The sequence below is a fragment of the Prinia subflava genome, chromosome 4 (assembly GCF_021018805.1).
Source record: "Prinia subflava isolate CZ2003 ecotype Zambia chromosome 4, Cam_Psub_1.2, whole genome shotgun sequence".
NCBI lineage: Eukaryota > Metazoa > Chordata > Aves > Passeriformes > Cisticolidae > Prinia > Prinia subflava.
This window is the reverse complement of record NC_086250.1, coordinates 44,588,384-44,607,294: the sequence shown is the minus strand read 5'-3', so window position 1 is coordinate 44,607,294 and position 18,911 is coordinate 44,588,384. Positions and strand designations below refer to the sequence as shown.

General features: G+C 35.7%; 1 protein-coding gene across 1 annotated transcript in view; it reads right to left on the bottom strand.

Annotated features, from left to right (window-relative positions):
- ADAMTS20 (ADAM metallopeptidase with thrombospondin type 1 motif 20) overlaps positions 1-18,911 on the bottom strand; it is an 88,325-nt gene that overhangs the window by 17,233 nt on the left and 52,181 nt on the right. Inside the window, exons 23-28 of the mRNA XM_063396616.1 lie at positions 17,263-17,385; positions 16,250-16,357; positions 15,066-15,230; positions 14,556-14,846; positions 14,041-14,202; positions 12,396-12,572 (exon numbers count right to left, since the gene is read on the bottom strand). Of these exons, the coding sequence (XP_063252686.1) occupies positions 12,396-12,572; positions 14,041-14,202; positions 14,556-14,846; positions 15,066-15,230; positions 16,250-16,357; positions 17,263-17,385 (1,026 nt within the window). The remainder of the gene's footprint in view (positions 1-12,395; positions 12,573-14,040; positions 14,203-14,555; positions 14,847-15,065; positions 15,231-16,249; positions 16,358-17,262; positions 17,386-18,911) is intronic.

The window sequence follows — 18,911 nt, the reverse complement described above, 5'->3', positions numbered from 1 at the left end:
ACACTGACCTAAGACATCTGCCTGCCTGGTTTTCCTTCAGCTCTGTAACATCAGTAAGAGTCAAATTCTCACTGGTGCAGGAGCAAAGCCTTGCTCTGTGCTCAGGAAGCCACTCCTGTCCTCTCAGTGCATCGAGCCCACAGCACATTTCTTACAAGGCTGAAATTTACCCTCCACAAGCCTGTGTTCCTTCTTGAAGCTCCTAACTCTCCATGGAACACAGTCCTCTCACTGCTTGGTGCCCACCCTGCTGTGGTGGTGATCTTCCCAAGGCTTAACTCTCCTGACCAGGGAAAGTACATCCACAGTAATTCTGGCTGCTTGATCCCCCTCAAACTTGAACATGGTCCTTGACTACTTGAGTCTCATGGCTCCATGTCTATAATGGGGTTTCTTTTAAATGACATTCCACACAATCAGAGGTTTATGGAGACAGAGCACAATTTTTCATATATTTTCTGCAGATTAACCATGTAGGAAGAAAAAAATCCATAAGAATGTTAAATCTCAGAAGAAATATGAACATTTACTCAAAAAAAAATGTGAATTGAAAAAAAACCCCATCCTGTAACCATTTTACAGAGAAATTCTAGCACTTGTCTCAACATTGGATAAAGTAATATTTCCCATATGTCATGTTCTTTTAAAAACATAAATCTGCAGTAAAAAGCTGGATTTCATTACTATTGTTCAAAGTCATTCCATAAAACTGGTAACTAGGACTCATCTGTTTCTTCACAGCAATAAAGTTCTGTAGGGATCAGCCTGACAGAACTTTCTGTGGCACAGGTGGACTCTCAGACATGCATGCCATCATCAATTCTTAGCAAATCAGGGCTCTTTCTGCAGCAGATATGCAACTTCACTAAAAGCTTTTTGATTCTTTTGCTATTGTTATTTCATTGAAAATTTGAACACCTTGTATTATTTGGTGGATCCTTAACCTTTTCTTTAAAGGAAGTGCTTTGTGGAGTTTAGCTGGTAGCCTAGTGGGCTTCTGGATACTGAAAAACAGAGCAGTAAAGGGAAAGCGTGTAATAGTTCCTTTCTGTATTTGTATTAGAGAGACTTGAAATATAAATGCGTGACTAGAAGATGATAGAGGTAATTTTCTTCATAGTAGCTAGTGCAACCTTTTGGACTTGTGACCAAAAGAGTGTTGTAAATACACAGATATTTTAGTTGTTGCTGAACAGCGTCAAGGCCAGTGAGGATGCTAGATGTGCAAAAGTTTTGAGAGGACACAGTCCAGACCAAGTAATGTCATGGTCAGCAACAGAAGCTGTGGGGAAGGAGGAAGGAGACCCATGTGGAGTGATGGCATTTGTCTTTCCAAAAAATGATCATGCATGAAGTAGCCCTGCTTTTCTGGGGATGGCTGAACACCTGCCTGTCCATTGGAAGTGGTGAATGAATCCCTGGGTTTGCTTTGCTTGTTGGTGCAGCTTTTGCTTTACCTATAAAAATTACTTTTCTTAAGCCATGAGTTTTTCTACTTTTATCCTTCCAATTCTCTTCCCCATCTCACCAAGGGGGAAGGAAGGAGTAGTTGTGTGGTGTTCAATGTCACAACAGCAGCTATAAAGGATAAAATATATTACAATGTTATATAATATATAAATATATATATATAAAATATTTAATTATATTTATATACTATATATATTATATATATAATTTATATATTTTTATATATTATATATATTTTTAATTATATTTATATAATTAAATATATTACAAATGTTAAAAGGTATTTTCTTCCTTTTTCTGCTTTTTTTTTTTTTTGGTCAGGAACTTTTCCTGAAGTTCAGTTTAAAACAGGATTAAACACAGTAGTTGCTTGAGTTGTCTGGCAAACTGCATTTTGATGATCTCTAACTAGCCCAAAAGCTTGTTTGGACTCTTAATACTCTAGAAGTAGAGTGGGATCACAACTGCACAAGACATTAATAAAAACACTTTGAACATTGCTTAGTTGAGAATTACTTTCAACTTTTCATTTGCTGTACGAGAACTAGATCTTCTTGTGTCTGCCTCCTCTCCTTGCTGCATCTCCCCAAGAGTTTTTGTGATGCTTGAACACAATATGTATTTCTCAGATAAAAAGCACTCAAGAGTTGTTTGTTCCTTTAAGTATGTTGACAACTGTTAAGAAGAAACACAGACTCTGTAATTAGATCCTAATGAATTCTTTGATTCAGAGTCGGTAGTTCTTTGCTAAAACAAGTACAAACATTTAGGCCATTAGCTCATGCACCCAGAAAGAACCAAGGATCAAACATGCCATCTCTCCTGAGAAAGAGTGGATTGAACTCCAAGAAGTGTGTATTATTTACTGTTACATCTCAGTTATAGCTATGTCAGCTACAGAAGTTACACTGAAGATATTTTTAAGTTCTCTCCTTGAGTACAGCTTGATTTCAAAGGTTCAGTGCTATATCACATTCCTGTGATGTTCAGAAGATATCTTGATTTGATTAAGTTCTCCTTCCATCTGCAGTCTGTAAGTCTGCTTTGCCACTTTTCTGACTGTGCTTTTGCAGCTCTAGAAATGGAAGGGAAGAAGGCTAGACTAAGAAGGACTTACAGACATCATCCAATCCATGCTGCTGCTCAGTTTGAATCAGCTCTACATGGACCATTCCTGACAGCAGTTTATCTGGCTTGTCTTCAGTGACAGGGATGCTCCACCCTCACTTGCATGAAGTTCATATTTTTTTTCTTTCCCAGGCTTTAGGCAGAGAGAGGTCAAAAATGTGGGTATATTTTTGTTCAAGCTCTACAGTGAGACTTCACAGTACAAGCTGCCAGTTCCATGACATAAAAAGGCATATTTTTTACTTATTGCAAGTACTACCACCCGAACAATACAGTTTTAGATTGTCTGTCCAAGACTCAATGTCTTTTTTTAGACCTGCCTGATAGTCCTTTCTGAATCTTTGCTAAATGTGGATAATGGTTCCACAATTGCCATGCCTCACCTTAATCATAAAGAAAAGAATTTATAGACTTTGAAATTCATTTTTAGCTCCAGATCCTTATCCATACAATATAAGCAATAAATTGCTATGAGCTGTCAGGATATTTTTACAAGGAAACATGTAGGCAAGCTTAAGAGTCCCAGAGCCACTTTATTCTAACATGTGAAGAAAACCTTCCTCTGTGACCTGAGTTATGTATAACTAAATTCTGCAGATTAAAAATGTGTTTTTCTAGTTAATGTTGGCCTAAACTTCATCCAGAAAGTATCACTGGGTATTATTTTTGCATCAGAATTGCGGTACTTATGATAACACCTCTATTCAGATAGCTTTCAAGTAAGAGTACTGCTCTGAGTTAAATTTATTTATAGTGTTACTTCAAAATCTTATATTTGAAGACCACTTTTTCTCCCCACCGATTTCACTTCAATTACTTATAATTAATTGAAAAACTCACAAGTGTGGTGTAGTATAGATGCCTTTTGTAATGAAAAATACTGTTGAAGGTCAGTTCTCATTATTTTTTATGAGGGACATTTTTAGCTTTACTTTTCAGAAGCCATTCTCTTCAGCTGAGCAGCTCAGGAGGACAGGCCCTGTGCACAGGAACTGCCGTTTCCTACTGCCCTGAGTGGAATGGGTCGGAGCAGTCTACTCCAAGTATCATCATCTAATACTGGAATTTTTTAACTCAGAACAAAAGAAGGCAGTAATCATTTTCTCTAGGCCCCAGAGGGACTTCTACATTTTTTTCCCCTTTTCAGTCTAGCTACATATTCTGGCAGTGTAACAAGCTGAGAAGCAGGCACACCCGCATTGTTTTCCAGGGCTTCCAGGCATGTCCTGGGGATGGTGACACCAGCACTGTCACACAGTCCCAGGCTGTGCAGGAGCCCCTGGAGTGCACTGCAGTACACCCTAACAGCTGTGTGCAAGTGCCAGCTGAGCAGAGACTGCCGTGGCCCTCTGAGCTCATCCAGCCTGGCCACTGTCCCCAGCCATACCTTTTCTGTCAGTACTGAGCACTGTATGCTCCACTGAAATACTGCTTCTATTGGACTCCTTTTTAGATCATTTTCTTTCAGCTTGCATCTTAAGGGTAACAAAAAATTCCTGAATAACCATTTTCCAAGCATGCTGAAGTATTTCTATATAACAGATAGATATAAATGAGAAGGTACATACATCTAAATACAAACACAAAAAGCAGGAACGACGGAGGTTTAAAGAGGTTTAAAGACAGATCTCAGGATTGATGTGGATAACAGGAAGGAGAAACTGCTATGAGAGTATATATCTGGCATCTACTAGGAATGTACTATTCCTCTTAAACATATTCTGATTAAAACAAAGTCAGAACCATCAGCATGTACATTGAAGGTAAAAGGATTTCACATCTGAAGAAGCCACACTCTGCTGATGATGCTGAGAAACTTTAGATGACAATTTTTTAAGTTGACACCACATGGTCTAGATTCTTTTGTCCAGTGCAGCTGGCAGTATCCTTAATGCCAGAAAATGGCAATCTGCCTGGATGTCAGATGAACAACCATACTCTTTACAGCTGTTGGAAAAAAATCAAAACCAGAACCCTTGAGATTCCACTTAATGATCACCTACAGAATGTCTTTTATTCAGTCCAGTTACATTTATGAGTAAGTCTTAACTTGGCCCACTTTTCTGACATCTCAAATACTATCTATTTCTCCAAGTTCAGAACAAATAAAACAGATGAACAGGTCCTTCTGGGAAAGCCCTATCATGTCTTTCCCCTCAGGATGAACACCACTATTCTGCCCATCACTGCCTAAAGCCTGACATCCTTCTTGATGCCAACTACAGAGCATTTGAAAACCAGAGCATGCTCATGGGCAGACCAACTCCCCATGAGTTATTATGCTCATCTCCCCACCTGCTGTGACACCCAGACAGGCTTCACTGTGCTGTGTGTTCCTACACTGTCTACATGTATCTCATAAATGAGACTGAGCTTTTACAGTCAGGAACCTTCCCTTTGTTTTACCTGCATGACTCACATAACACAATTAGGCTTTCAAACAAGCTTTTAGCGATTACAATAGCACAAGAACAATGGATTATGGAGATGTTAATGTGGGTGGAAATTTAAAAATAATAATCCTACTTTCATGAGTTCTCATTCAACAGTGGTGACACACCATATTTGCTATCTCATTTACCTCTTCCTTTATATCTTCCATTTCATCTCTCAATTACAGTAAAAAATGAATTATTTTTTGGTTATTCTTTCTGCCTTACATGCTCTAAATTTGAGTCTTCTTTGTCTGGTTACCACCTGGGAATCAGAAAACCAAAAGGTATTTCTGCCTCCTCTCAGCAGCCATTTGGTGGGCTCAGCTACCACATGTGCAGTCTTAAATCTGTCACTGAAGGTTCTGCGTATCTCTGCTAGGAACTTCACCATCAGCCCTCATTCAAGCAATATTGAAACTGTTATTCATGGTGGTATATATTAAAACAATGATCAGCTATTAAAGCTATTTAAAGATATATTAAAGATATATTAAAGCATGATGAGCTTATTAATTGCTGGGAGTGAGAGAACAGACAAACTGCTGTGTTCAGTCAGCATTCCTGCAACAACTTATCTGGTATGTGTACTTTTTATCATCTTCCAGTTGAATGATACATACAACAGACAGATGGCTGAGACAAATCACAATTAAAAATACAGAAACATTAGTAAATGAAAAAACAAAACCAAAAAACCAACATCCCCAACAAACAATTCTGCCTTACCTTTCCTTCTGAAATCAGTGGCAATCAGGAACACAGCTATTCTCTTACTAGGGCTTTTTGAAAATCTAATCTACAAGTATAAATTTGTGTCAAAGTTACAAAATTGCAGTCTTGCTCTGTGCCTTTGATACCTTCTGCAAGAGCTTCATATGGGCATTTTCAACATTACAGCATCACAGATGTCAAATTGCTGACTTGGCCAGACTTCAGCAAGACTCATCTTTCTGTACCCCACATTCATGTAGCACTAGCAACACTTTTAACAATTACAGCAAAGCAGCAGCACTGGAGACCTTGAGTAAAGTGCAAGCATCAAGAAATGGAGACGTAAGACCTTAAGGAAATCTACCATGAGAAAAAGAAATGCAGGGGTTTCTCTATGTTTCAAATAAATGGAAAAAATTCCAGACACATTTTTCAAACAGAGAAAAACAGATGTATCTGTGTCCACCCAGCAACAGTGTTCAAAAACCTTCATGAAAACAAAACAGCGACCCAAAATGAATTCATTTATTGCTTCCAAAAACTGGACACTGTTTAGCAGACTGTATCACAGGTAGGTTAGCCTCCAGCCTCCTGTGAAGCTGGGGAAACCAAATAAATGCACAGGAATTACATAATCTGCACTCTCACTGAAGAGTATCTGGTCCCTTGAGAGGGACATTTTGTTCACAGGTCTTCACAATGAAAGTTGGAGCACATTTTTAATATGATGGAGGAGCTCTGTTATGGAAGCTACATTTCCATAAAGGGGTTGCTGCACAGTTAAAAAACCTTCTCTTGTAATATTTTAACTATTTAAAGCTTCATTTTATTATCTTAAGGGATAGGGTCTTTTCTATCAACCTTACAAAAGTAAGTAGACATAACATTTTACAACAGTAGATGAATTAGTTTCAGGTGAGTTTGCAAAAATCTAAATATGAGCAAAAGACATGCTGGATCCCAGCAAGTGCAAGCTCTGATTTATCACTTTTAGTGATGTTAGCAATATCAAAACAGTAGCTCAGAAATTAAAGGAATGACAAATGTATGAACTGTATGTGCCTTTCTGCACTATAAAAAATATTACTTCATATCACTTCAATTTTGTCATTTGATTAAAATCTAAGATTTTGTATTTGAGCTTTTAAAAACTGGAAATACAAAGCAATATATGCTGGCATAATATAGTATTGTCAGAAATTTTTTACACTTCTCAGAAGCATAGAAAATATAACTTTATCTATGGCACTTAACTAAATGTAACTTCAAGAATTACCACCCCCCAATTAAAGATAAATATTTAATTTATAATTAAATATTGATATTTAGTATTAATAATTAAATATTAAATATTTAATTTATATTAAATATCATTTTAGCATGAAAATATGATCTATTTTAAATGAGAACTGGAACATTTTACCTACCTTCACATGTTGAAATCCAGTTTCCTTTCAATCTAAACCACTTTTCTGTATATTTTCAGTTTACTAACAATATTACCAACATTATATCTCCTGGGCAGGCATGGAAGCTTCCGAAGGACTGATTCAGCAGGAAATCTAACTGTTTGATCCTGCTGTCACTGAAGTGAAAGGGCCATGGATAGATGTGTGCTAGAACACACACTGATCAACAGAGCAGCCTGTCTTGGGGGAGTCACCAGTCTCCCACAGTTAATGGGTTTCAAAGAAAGGACTAGGAACTCCTGCAATACAGAGCTACGGAACATACTATTCATTTCCTAACCCAGGTAATAAAAATATCTATGTATTGACCCTCACAAATGTTTGGAAATACTAATACTTTAATATACATTTAATAATTTTTAAATTTGAGTTCCAAAACCACTTTGAACTAACATTTATGAGTTCTGACCGGGGTTTTTGAAGCTGCCACATACATACAGGCAGCTCAGAATGATTTTCACAAGGATCTGACCACCTAGAACCCTTCAGCTTTTCTGAAAGTTCTAATAAATACACCAGTAGCTTCACATTCCTCTCATTCTCATTAAATGGCTGTATGTATTTAGGCATGATATTATGCCTCACCTGCTTCCTTTCCCCTTTCATTATATCCTTGTTGTTGGGGGTTTATATTTGGGGTTTATTTTGGGGGGTGTGTGAATTCATTACTATTATTATTATTTATTGTTTTTATTTTGACTATGTCCCACTCTTACTTGTCCTCTTTCTAAATGGAACGTCTGAAATTTCTGCAAACCTCTTCCGGCCAAAAATCTTTTAGGAATGTAAAAAACCATGTTATCTCTTTGAGATTAAGAGTTGAGCATTATATTATGATCCTCACTCTTCTCTGTGTTTTGTCACTCAAAAGTGGGAGAGGACTGGGCCACAAAATTCCAGTTCCAGCAAAAGATTCAGGAGCTAGCATCTTTGAGCTTTACCATCAAAGACTATGTGCCAAATATCTCTTTCAGTCCATCTAGTCAATGGCATCAACTGCTGTTTTTATCAGAAACAATATTTTTTTTTGGTGTTCAAATATAAGAGCTTTCCCCATGAAAATAATCTCACTAAAGTATCACATGAAGTTAATTTCAACACGCAGGTTAAAGAAAACCCTCACTTTCAGCAAGTGGTTAGTACCTGTTCCACCCTTTATTTTATTAAGGACTTTAAACATTAACATTCCTGAATAAAGAGAATAATAAATATAAACACAAAGCTACACAACATGCATGAAAAAGAAGGGTTAAAACACAACTGTATTTTCACAGACACAAGTCACAGTCATTAAATTAAATTATTACACATACATTATAACTTATTGATTATTTCAAGCTATACAGGCAACATAGCACCAAACAGGAGAAATTTCCTCTCAATGAACATTACATAAATACTTTGTTTTTGAATTTTGGAAACAAGTATTTTCTTTCATTTTTATCAGAATGACATTAAATAAAATTTACTATCCCAAGTCTGTTTTATGACATTATTTGGGCAGTGACATCTGCTATCAGTTATCTCTGATAAGGCCCCCCTCCCACTTGCAAAGTTTTAAAAAATGAATAGCAGATGCTAACATCAAGATTTCAAGCAGAGAGATATTAATTTAATGTGCTGTATTGGCAATGAGGTATTTTGAAGCTCAACATTAGGCAGCAGCAGAAGTAGAGGTAAAAAAATGAAGGTGGTTTTGAAAACCAAGTTCACTGATTCTGAATTCCCTTTTAATATAAAAGATTATTTTTAAAGATATAAATACTTTGTACACATTAGAAAAAGTGAATGAAGGCACTTATAAATAGCGAGAATTTTTGCATTAAAATGAAAACAAATATATATTTTACTTATGCAAGTCTGGCCTGCTTCTGCTCCTGGAGAAGTCAGTGGAATGCCTGGAAGTAACAACACTGGAAGGGAACTGGGACTATTTCTAAAAAATAGATTCATATATATTAAAACTAATCAAAGATTTCTTCCACTACAGCAAAGACAGAATTACATCTAAATTATTCTGGATCAAGTAAGTAGAAAACAGAAGCACTACAAAGACTATAAATAACAGCCACATTAAAGAATTATTACTTTATGTGTCTGAGGGGCAGTAAGAACATATTTCTGAGGCTTCAGGGTAACTTTGAAAATAATCCACTATTTTTATGCCTATTTTCTCTGAAATCACAAGTAATACTTATGAATTACATCCAAATCCTAAAAATGAGGAAAAGAAAAAGAATTAAAATCTTTACTTTATAAACATTTCAGACAAACAAAATATAATTATCTTCTGTAAGGAGTTATCTATTCTTTCTAAAGAAACAAGAAGGGATGAGAACCAAACATATTTCAAATTGAGGCATATCTGGTTAAAATTTTAATGATAAAATTAGGTTACCAACACTCATACAAGAATTGATTGCCCAAATGAAATACAAAGCTTCCAAGTTAACATCAACTGCTACCACCAACTGCCTAAGCAGAAACCTTGCTGTTTGGTGCCTGAATCTTCAAGGGTTTTTGCAGGCACTGAAAAAGTACAGGGGGCCAAAAATAAGATGAAACTCCTAAAATTATCAAAATTCTTGTTGTCCAAAAATGTGAACAAACTTTCCTCACCATGCAAAGCCTGAAGGTACTGTCTTCCCCTATATGAATAATTTATTCTATTCCTCAAGTGTGATTCCTGCCCAAGCTTCCTAAAATCTTTAGCAAATATATAAAACCTTTAGAATTTGAGATTTAACTTGCTTCACATGCAATTGGACAACTGCAGAAACTAGGAGCAGAGGAGTACACAGCCTTTACAGCTGTGTGAGGGTCAGCTCCAGTAGCACTGACAGACACTAAAAAGTGTAACAGCCAACAGCTGCTAAACTGCAGAAAGCATCAACCAAAATTCTGCCTTCAAATCATAAACTGAACCTTCCTTGCAGGGGCCCTTTTGTGCATTTGCAAGATGTGGTTTATGTTAATTATGTTGTGTAAAATCAATAACTATAATAACAATAAAATAAATGTACTTAGAACGCATACTGCTAAAAGTGCTCTGCTCTCAAATATATAGCGATAGGTAGTGGAAGAATTCAGAATTACAGAATCGTGGGGGTTGGAAAAGACTTCCAAGACCACCTAGTCTGGCATCACAGTTTCTGCTTAGGTTTTAACACTGGAATCCCACTAGTAGACACAAAAGCTCAATGCATTGCTCACCTGGCACAGAAATTTTACTCAATACTCCTATGAAAAAGATAAATAGTTATTTGCCTGGTTCTTGCAATCTTATAGAGAAGGGGATAAGTGTAGGTGTGAAAGGTTTAAGAATTTCAGCAGCCAGAGAGTGACTAGTCATTAACAGTTCCCTATATTAGAGCATATTTTATGCCAGAAATGTAAGATAAGCAGGGCCATGAGCTATGGCCAGACTAACAAATTACTAGTCAACCATGGCTAAACAAAGCTGTTTGTATTAGGCTACAAGCCTTCCTGTGAGTAAAGCTTTTACTGCTCCTTCCCAATAGCCATCCTTAATGAATGCATTTTGCTCTGCTTAAACAGCAACAAAAAACAACTAAGTCTCTGTGTTGGCAGCATTCAAACTAGCTAAGTTATTAAAATGTGACAGCACATTCAATATGTGAGCCTGCTTTTGTTTCCTAAATCTGCTACATTTGTTTCTGCAGCATGAGAGAGTGTCATGAAATCAAATCTTTTATGGCTCAACTATACAGCTTGCAATCAAATATAAAAGAGGCCTCTCTGATAAATAGAATTCATTCTCAACTTAGTTTTTGAAGGATTAAAATGGCTTTTTATGTCACTTGAGAAACAAACCAACAGGAAAATCTTTATAAAACTAAGCTATACACAACATTTACAATACAAGATCTTACAGGTAATCTGTTAATGGAGGGCAAACTGAATTACTCAGGGAATGAACAGGTTGTGAATAATTCTTGATCTAAAAGGAAAATAAACATTGAGTTCAAAAGTAATTGTGTGCTGAACCCTGTTTGTCTTCTCAGCACCTGATGAATATTAATTAGCAAGTCATGAGTAATTATTTGGAAAATAGCTAAATAAGATGGTGTCTGCTAAACACAAACCCTAAACTCTGCTTTGCATAGTGGAAGAAAGAGGTAACTGTGGTAAACCATTAAATCAGACTTACATTTTACAGTCTCTTTGCAATAAATTGGAATAGCTTATATAAACATTAACAATTGTTATAGTTGAAATTGGACAATTTTTTAAAATGCTGCCATGTTAATTCAAAGAGACAAATTACATAATTTCATAAATAAAAAAACATAAATAATTGTTGTCCCAGACTAACTTCCAGAGATGTCAGTGACAGAATTTTTTGCTGATTTTGATGGAACCAGAACTGGATCCAATCTCCTTTGATTGCCATGATTCCCCTTAGAATTGAGCACAATAATCAATATTGTTGTCAAATTCACAGCTTGGGAATTATAATGTGCTCTATATTGCAGAGCTTGCTATGATTACTTCAGAATGCTAATAATCTGCTAGTGGCAATTCTAAAGATTAATAGAGGTTACAGTAGGTATTTTGACGTATTAATAGACAGTGACATGTAGACAATAACATATTATAGTTACATACATAATTACACATAGATGACTTTCATTAGTCCCTGTTTTAAAACCACTAATATAAACTTTTATACACAAATGTACAAGTAATACAGAGCAAAATGTTTGATGACAGAGTATAATATACATGGATGTGAGTTATTTTGTACTTAAATATACCACAGGAAAAAAGTTATGCAGTAAAAAGTTTAGGACGTTTTTGCAAATATAAATACTATAGCATAATTTACAGCATAAACTTTTAAATTTAAATATATCAAATAGTAACCCTTCCAAATGGAACACCTATTTGGTACTGTTATCAGTTATGATGATTTCAGGTAATTTGCAAAATATTCCCTATGATGTTTTACAGAACATGATTCTGTTCCCACTGAAAGAACTCATTTAATTCTATGACTGCAGGAATAATTTCTTTATAAAACTACATAGACTATTTTCACATGCATTATTATTTCACTGTTAGCAAATAAAATAATGACATAAGATCTTTTGAAAGACAATGGGAAATAGAGTGACAGAAAGAACAAGAAAGCAAAAAATATTATTGAATGCTATCATACCGATTTCCACGGTGCCCGATGCCAAGAAACATCACCAGGGCAAGAATGCACATTACACTGTGCCATGTTAGGTGGCTTGTCTAGAATTTCACAGTTTTGGTCTCCCAACATTTGGCCAGTGGGAAGCTGACAAATAACCAGTCTTGTCTTTATTCCATCTCCACAAGTCTGAGTACACTGAAACACAGAATTTTATACGCAATAATTTTATTAACAGTCACATATACTATCAAACCAAAAGCTATAGCAATAATCAGAACATCCTATTATTTACTATGTCTATTTCCATATTCCCTGGACACTCCACTCAAGAATAAGTCCTTAGAGTCTAATCTCATGTAGTTGTCTCACCAAAACCTTTACCAAACTACATTTTTATGGTTTATCGAGTGATTTTCTGCAGAAAGTCTCAGTTACAGACATTCCATTAAGGAGAAGTGTAAGAATAAATGTACATGTATCTCTTTCTTTATTGAGAGAAAAAGAGAGAAAATTGTCTTAAAAGTTTTCCCTGCCAGACAGTGGCAGAAAACTCAGAAAACTCAGATACTGCACTTTCACACAATCCAATTTAAATAGACTAAGTGTAAAATACTTATAGGATGTGTTTTCTGGGTTTCAGTTTGCTTGTACTTCTTCAATACCAGTTCTCATTCCTAATGAGCTTTTAAAACCGATTTATAATAGTTCAAACCTTTTTACTGTATTCTCAATTATTCTAAATTAGAAAAAAACTGCATGAAAAAACTGCATGAAAAAACTGCATGAAAAAACTGCATCCCAAGTCTATGGCTATGGACAGAAAAAATATGACATTTAGACTGACCTTGAGAACTGAATGGCTAAATCTGGCTAAAACAAGGAGGAAAAAATGTAAATAAAAAAGTCATTTGACCAATTTTTCTTCTTTTTTCAATTGCAGTAACTGACTTTCAAAAGTAAGAAAAGTGGGCAAGAATCACAAGAAGTTAGATTAGAATAAATACAAAAATAATCAGCTTTAACTCTTTCTGTAGGTTTTGAGCAGGAGTGTGTGGTCAAAATATGACATCACACAGCACAGAGAAATATTCTTTGTCCAATAACATAAAATGTGTCATCAAAATGTTCTAACTCAGGCACAGCTTTTAGATGCATGATCCTCTCTCTATGCTTCTAATTTGTAACTACAACCCAGTAGCTACTACTTGCAATTACTATTGTTAATACCTATGAAATTATATGGAATAAAGTTTCTCTACAGCTTCTTATGTTCATTTTTTTTTCTTAGACTAGCTATTGCACTGAGGTTTACCTGCATATAACCCAGCTTTTTGTAACCCAATATAATTTTCTATGTCTCAAGATACAGTTTTGTATAGTTGTACAAAAACTATATGATTTGTTGCTGTTGTATATCTTTAGCCTCATACAATACTTACTACTTCTTTTGGATGTATATTACTCATATTTCCACTACAGTTCTGGATTTGATCAAAGAATAAAATTTAGATAAACAGACTGAAACTCATTATTTTTAAATTTTCAACTCTATTAAATAAGGAAAAACAAGGTGTTCAGTTCCACTCACAGTCACACAATTAGGTTTCTACTTCTAAACTTGGGCAGTAAACAATGTTCCCTTTTGTAGGTGAAATGCTCTTACTTCTCCCCAGCTCCCAAAGTTCCACTGTGGGCAGGGTCCAGAATCACAGTGTCTCCACTCCAAAGGTTTTGTTGCCTCATCACAGTTACTGGCACTTCTTCCCTCCTCATCTTGACATACTACAGCTCGGCGGTGAAATCCACCTGCACAAGTACTAGAGCACTACCAAAACAGGTAAACATACATTTTGCCATTGCATGATCAAAGAAGTGTCAAATATGTTGGTTAAAACCTGGTTTTAAGTTCGTTAAAGCTTGGTTTTAAACCTTAACTTTCCAAACTGAAATTTTCAAATAGAAATTACTACTACGTAGAAGTAAATTTCAAATTTGAAATTTGAAATCACAGGAAAATTACATTTAGAATTTAACATATTCTGAATAACAGTAAGAACAACAATACTTTTTAAAATGAATGTGCTTCTCTTTTGACCAAATCTGTACTGCAATAACATTTCTAGAAATGTTAACACACATGTGAAGAACAAATTAATATATTCTAAAAATATTTCTTACTGCTCCCCAGGGTCCAGTTCTCCACTGATATCCTCCCACAGAAGGACGGTTCCACTGGTTTAAATTGTCTTGTGGAGGATGTATTGGTAGGTAACCTATTTCTGGAAAATGGCTTGGATGGTCATGTACTTTTGGAACATGATGATAAACTGGTGGACATGGTGGCATGCTACATTCTTGCTCCTTAGGAGGTCGGCCTTCAGGATCACAGTAATTCTCATTAATTTGCTGATGATAGTTGACACAGATGACTTGTCTTGTTACTATTCCACTGCCACACGTAACTGTGCACTGACAGAAAGATGAACACAGTGTTTGTCACAGAGCATTGATAATTAATAAACAAATATATTTATATTTATTTTTGACAGGAACAAACATATACTTTGCTTTTTCAAGAGATTCAATTTCAATCACGCTTGCAAAAAAAAGGAGCTCTCAATTTCTAAACAGAGACTTGGCCAATAATCTACATACACACATTAAAAAATTGTTACAATTAATACTTACAGGGGACCAATTCCCAACTTCCCACTCTCCACATGGCGTAAAGCAGCTTGAAATTTCAGCTGGTCGTGGTAAATGAGCACACAAAGCTTCATCTGCTATCTCTCCATGAGCATCTCTGCAACTCACGTAGCGAGCACGATCGCCCTTCCCACAGGATGCAGAGCACTGTCAGTGAACAATTCAAGGTCATCACACTTCGGGAGACTGAAACAAGATCATGCAAGCACCCAAAATACTAACATAGTTTCTGTTGGCTTGGAACTGAATTGCATGGCCCTAATTCTCATGAATCATTCCAGTATATATAAACAGAAAGCATTTACACTATAACATGGAATAATTACATCATTGCAAGTAACAACAGAAACATCAGTAACTTCCATAACACTTTGTTACACAGGGATGCAATATTTACATAAACTAAAACCTGATATTAACAATCTGTTTGCCATGATGGTTTGTATTAGCAGATTCCACTAAGCCCCTTCTGATCTTTATATCTGAGAAATTAAAAGTGGACTTAATGAAGAACTGCTGAGTAGCCTCAGTTTACACACACTTTACTGCTAGTTAAAAGAGCAGTGCAAAAATATAACTGCATTATATGCTTTTAAAAATATCTGTGTCAAGGGATTAACAGACACATCCACATTTTATAGACAATTTTAAATTTTCACATTGCTATCAAGTAAAACTAATTTTCAACATTATCAAAATTTAAACCATTGCATCAAGGAAAACTTACATACTAACTGTTTTATTAATGCTTATTTTACAAAAAAACGTCAAATTAGAGCTTTAAAGACTCCAACTTTACACAGAAAAGATTTAGATAATATTTTAAAATCAAAGATGTTCTCCATACTTCAAAATGTGTCAATTACATTTAACATAACACTTCCTAGTGCACTATCAACCCTATGAAAACTATTTCACTCAGAACACCAGCTCCTAGAGCTTTTTTTCCTATTATTTTTCCTGGTTGAATTCGAAGCACACAATTTGCTGGGAGAGTCCATCTGCTCCTTAAGAAACAGTTTCTTGTCTTAAGAAAATATTAGAACTTCTTTTTAATCTATCCCAAGCAGATTTCAGTCTGAAAAATATATTAATGAAAGCTTCATGGAAAAATGGGTGAATGAGTACAGGACTGCTCTGCAAGGTGTGACTGCTACATTACATACTGGGGTCCATGATCCATATCTCCATTGGGTCACCTTCCCCACGTGAACTAGAGGAAGTGAAGTAGTCAATAATTTTGTATTTTCTGGACAAGAGGGCAATTCACATTCCTGTGGGGATAAGGAAAAAAATAAATCTTTTGAAATATACATTTCTGAAGAGCCAAATGTAAAGCAAATTGTTAATTAACATGTAAATATTAATTACATTAATTAACATGTAAATACCATATTTTATATTTTCCCTGGAATTATTCAAAGGCCTTTCATTGAATTGTTTTGTTTCATTTTAAATCGAGTATCAAAGAAAATTTATTTGCTCCTAAAACTGCATTAGCAATAACTAATAATATTGGCACTCTGAGAAAGAACAGTTTTGGCCAATTTGATGAAGAGGAGAAGAGACATGACAGTGTCCTGCTTCAGAGCTACAGGCAACACAGAAGGACCAAGCAAAGACAGTGGCTGTTAGCCTGTCCTTTATACCTTTACCTACCAAGAATACAAATTTGCCCAGTTTCAGTCAGTAGCCAAACAGGCTAAATGCAAGGATCCTCAAAAAAAATCCTAATTAAAAACGCAAGGATCCTCAAACCCAACATTTGCACAAATAAGCAGAAATAAATCATACCAATTAACCCACTTTTATATTTAGAAGCTTATTAAAGAAGCTGGTTGGGTACTATTTATTAAGCAGGATGGCAGGCAGCATCCTAACAGTATTCTACATGTTGGAGCTTTCCCCACCGCCAAATTATCACAGGCCTTTGGATTCCTTGAAGTCATATACTCTAATCTTTCAATCACATACCAACTTTCAAACATCCAGACTTAAAATTACCCTTCTTTTACTTAATTCCCTTGGCAAAATTTGACCTTTGTGAAGAAAAGCATAGAGTTTCAGGGTTTTTTCTCATTTTAGAAGCGATTTCCTCTAAGTTCCCACACAGAGTCAGTAGAAAAAAGTTGTATTGAGAGGGTTCTGACAGAGAAGCAGAGAGGTATTTTTAGCTTACCTGGCTGTCTGCAGGACGAGTGGCAGCACTGCACTCGCTGTCGTCGTTCAGAGGAGCACGGTACGTCCCAGGGACGCACTTGACTGCGCGCATCCGGTACCCGCGTCCGCACGTCACAGCGCACTGTCGAAGGCAAGAGTTTCACACACTTGAAATAGCCCTGTCTACAACCAAATTTCATTCTTAATTACATTTTCCACTCTAAAACTCTTTCCTTAATGAATAGGAGTGACTGCTGAGATGGTGCTAACTTCCACTGTGGCAGGCCATCAGGTACTGAACCAGTGTCCGTGGCGCACCAATGAAGAGTGTGTGTGCAGGACAAAGGCTTTCTCTCTTTCCCCTTTTCTATTCCCTGCAGTGAGTAGGCTGGAGGTGGGGCAAGAGACATTACAGGAGACTGGGAAGGAACACTGCCAGAACAGCTGACCTGACCTGATCGAAGGGACAATCCATGCTCTGTAATGTCATGCTCAGCAATAAAAACTGGTGAAGAGGAGGGGAAAGGGAGGAGTAAGGAGTAACTTCAAATGAGTCACTAACTATAGCTGTTAAATGTCTTTCCCTTCACCATAGAGTTTGATCAGAGTGCACTCAAAGAAGGCACCTAAAACATTAGATGGCTGAAAATATTATGATACAAATCCTATCCCTATAAATGTTGTGGTTAAAATACAAGTACTTGTAAAAACCTGGTTGGGAATGGCTATTACAAGGTAGCACAGTGGAAAAACTGCAATAAAAAGTTCTGCTCCAGTAACATGGGTTGGTAAACTACTTGTACAAGCTATTTCAGAAAACTATTTTTTATTCATAAGAATACTATCATGGGACTGAATTAATTTTTATTTAATTATTGCATTTAGCTTGTACGAATGGAAAGCCGTCACCTTGTGATCACAAGATTACATTATGTTAGATAACAGTGTGGTTATGTCTAAGGTAAAAAAGTAAAATCTACATCTTAATTGAAAATATTTGTATGTAAAAAGATAAAGATCAGCTGTGATTTGGTTATGATTTCCCACTAACATCCAAGAAACGCTGAATAATCTTCTGTTGGTTTGAGCAACCTGATCTTATAAAAGCCACATGAAGCTGAGTACCTTACTTTTCAAAATTAATTCTCATCTATTTACTGACAAAAGTTTCCTTCACAAGTTAATTCACTTTCTTCTAGCATTTTAAATCCACTCTGGTTTACATCAGATGAGTGTCACACAGGAACATATTTTTCAATAGCACTTTCACATAAAGAGATAGCAGATCTTTTATCAAGGTAAAAGCAAAATGTAACAATAAAATACTAAGTCCTTTTCCCTGTTGTTAGCATATACATTTCTATGATTGATTGAAATACATTGTAGATTGAAGCCTAACTATATTAATTGAAACTACCACTTGAATATGCCCACTTACCTATAAATATTTGGTCTTTTACCTGTCTCATTCATATGAACATTTTGCTACCGTCATTTTCAATATTCTGATGGTGTAATACACTGATGTGCAAAAGTATTTTTAATATTAAGGCTCAGGATCAATTACTATTTTAGGCATTTAACTTATATATGGGTGTTCTTAATTTGCATTATATTACGCCCTAAATTTGTAATTTACAAGTCAAATACCCTATAGGACCCTGCAAA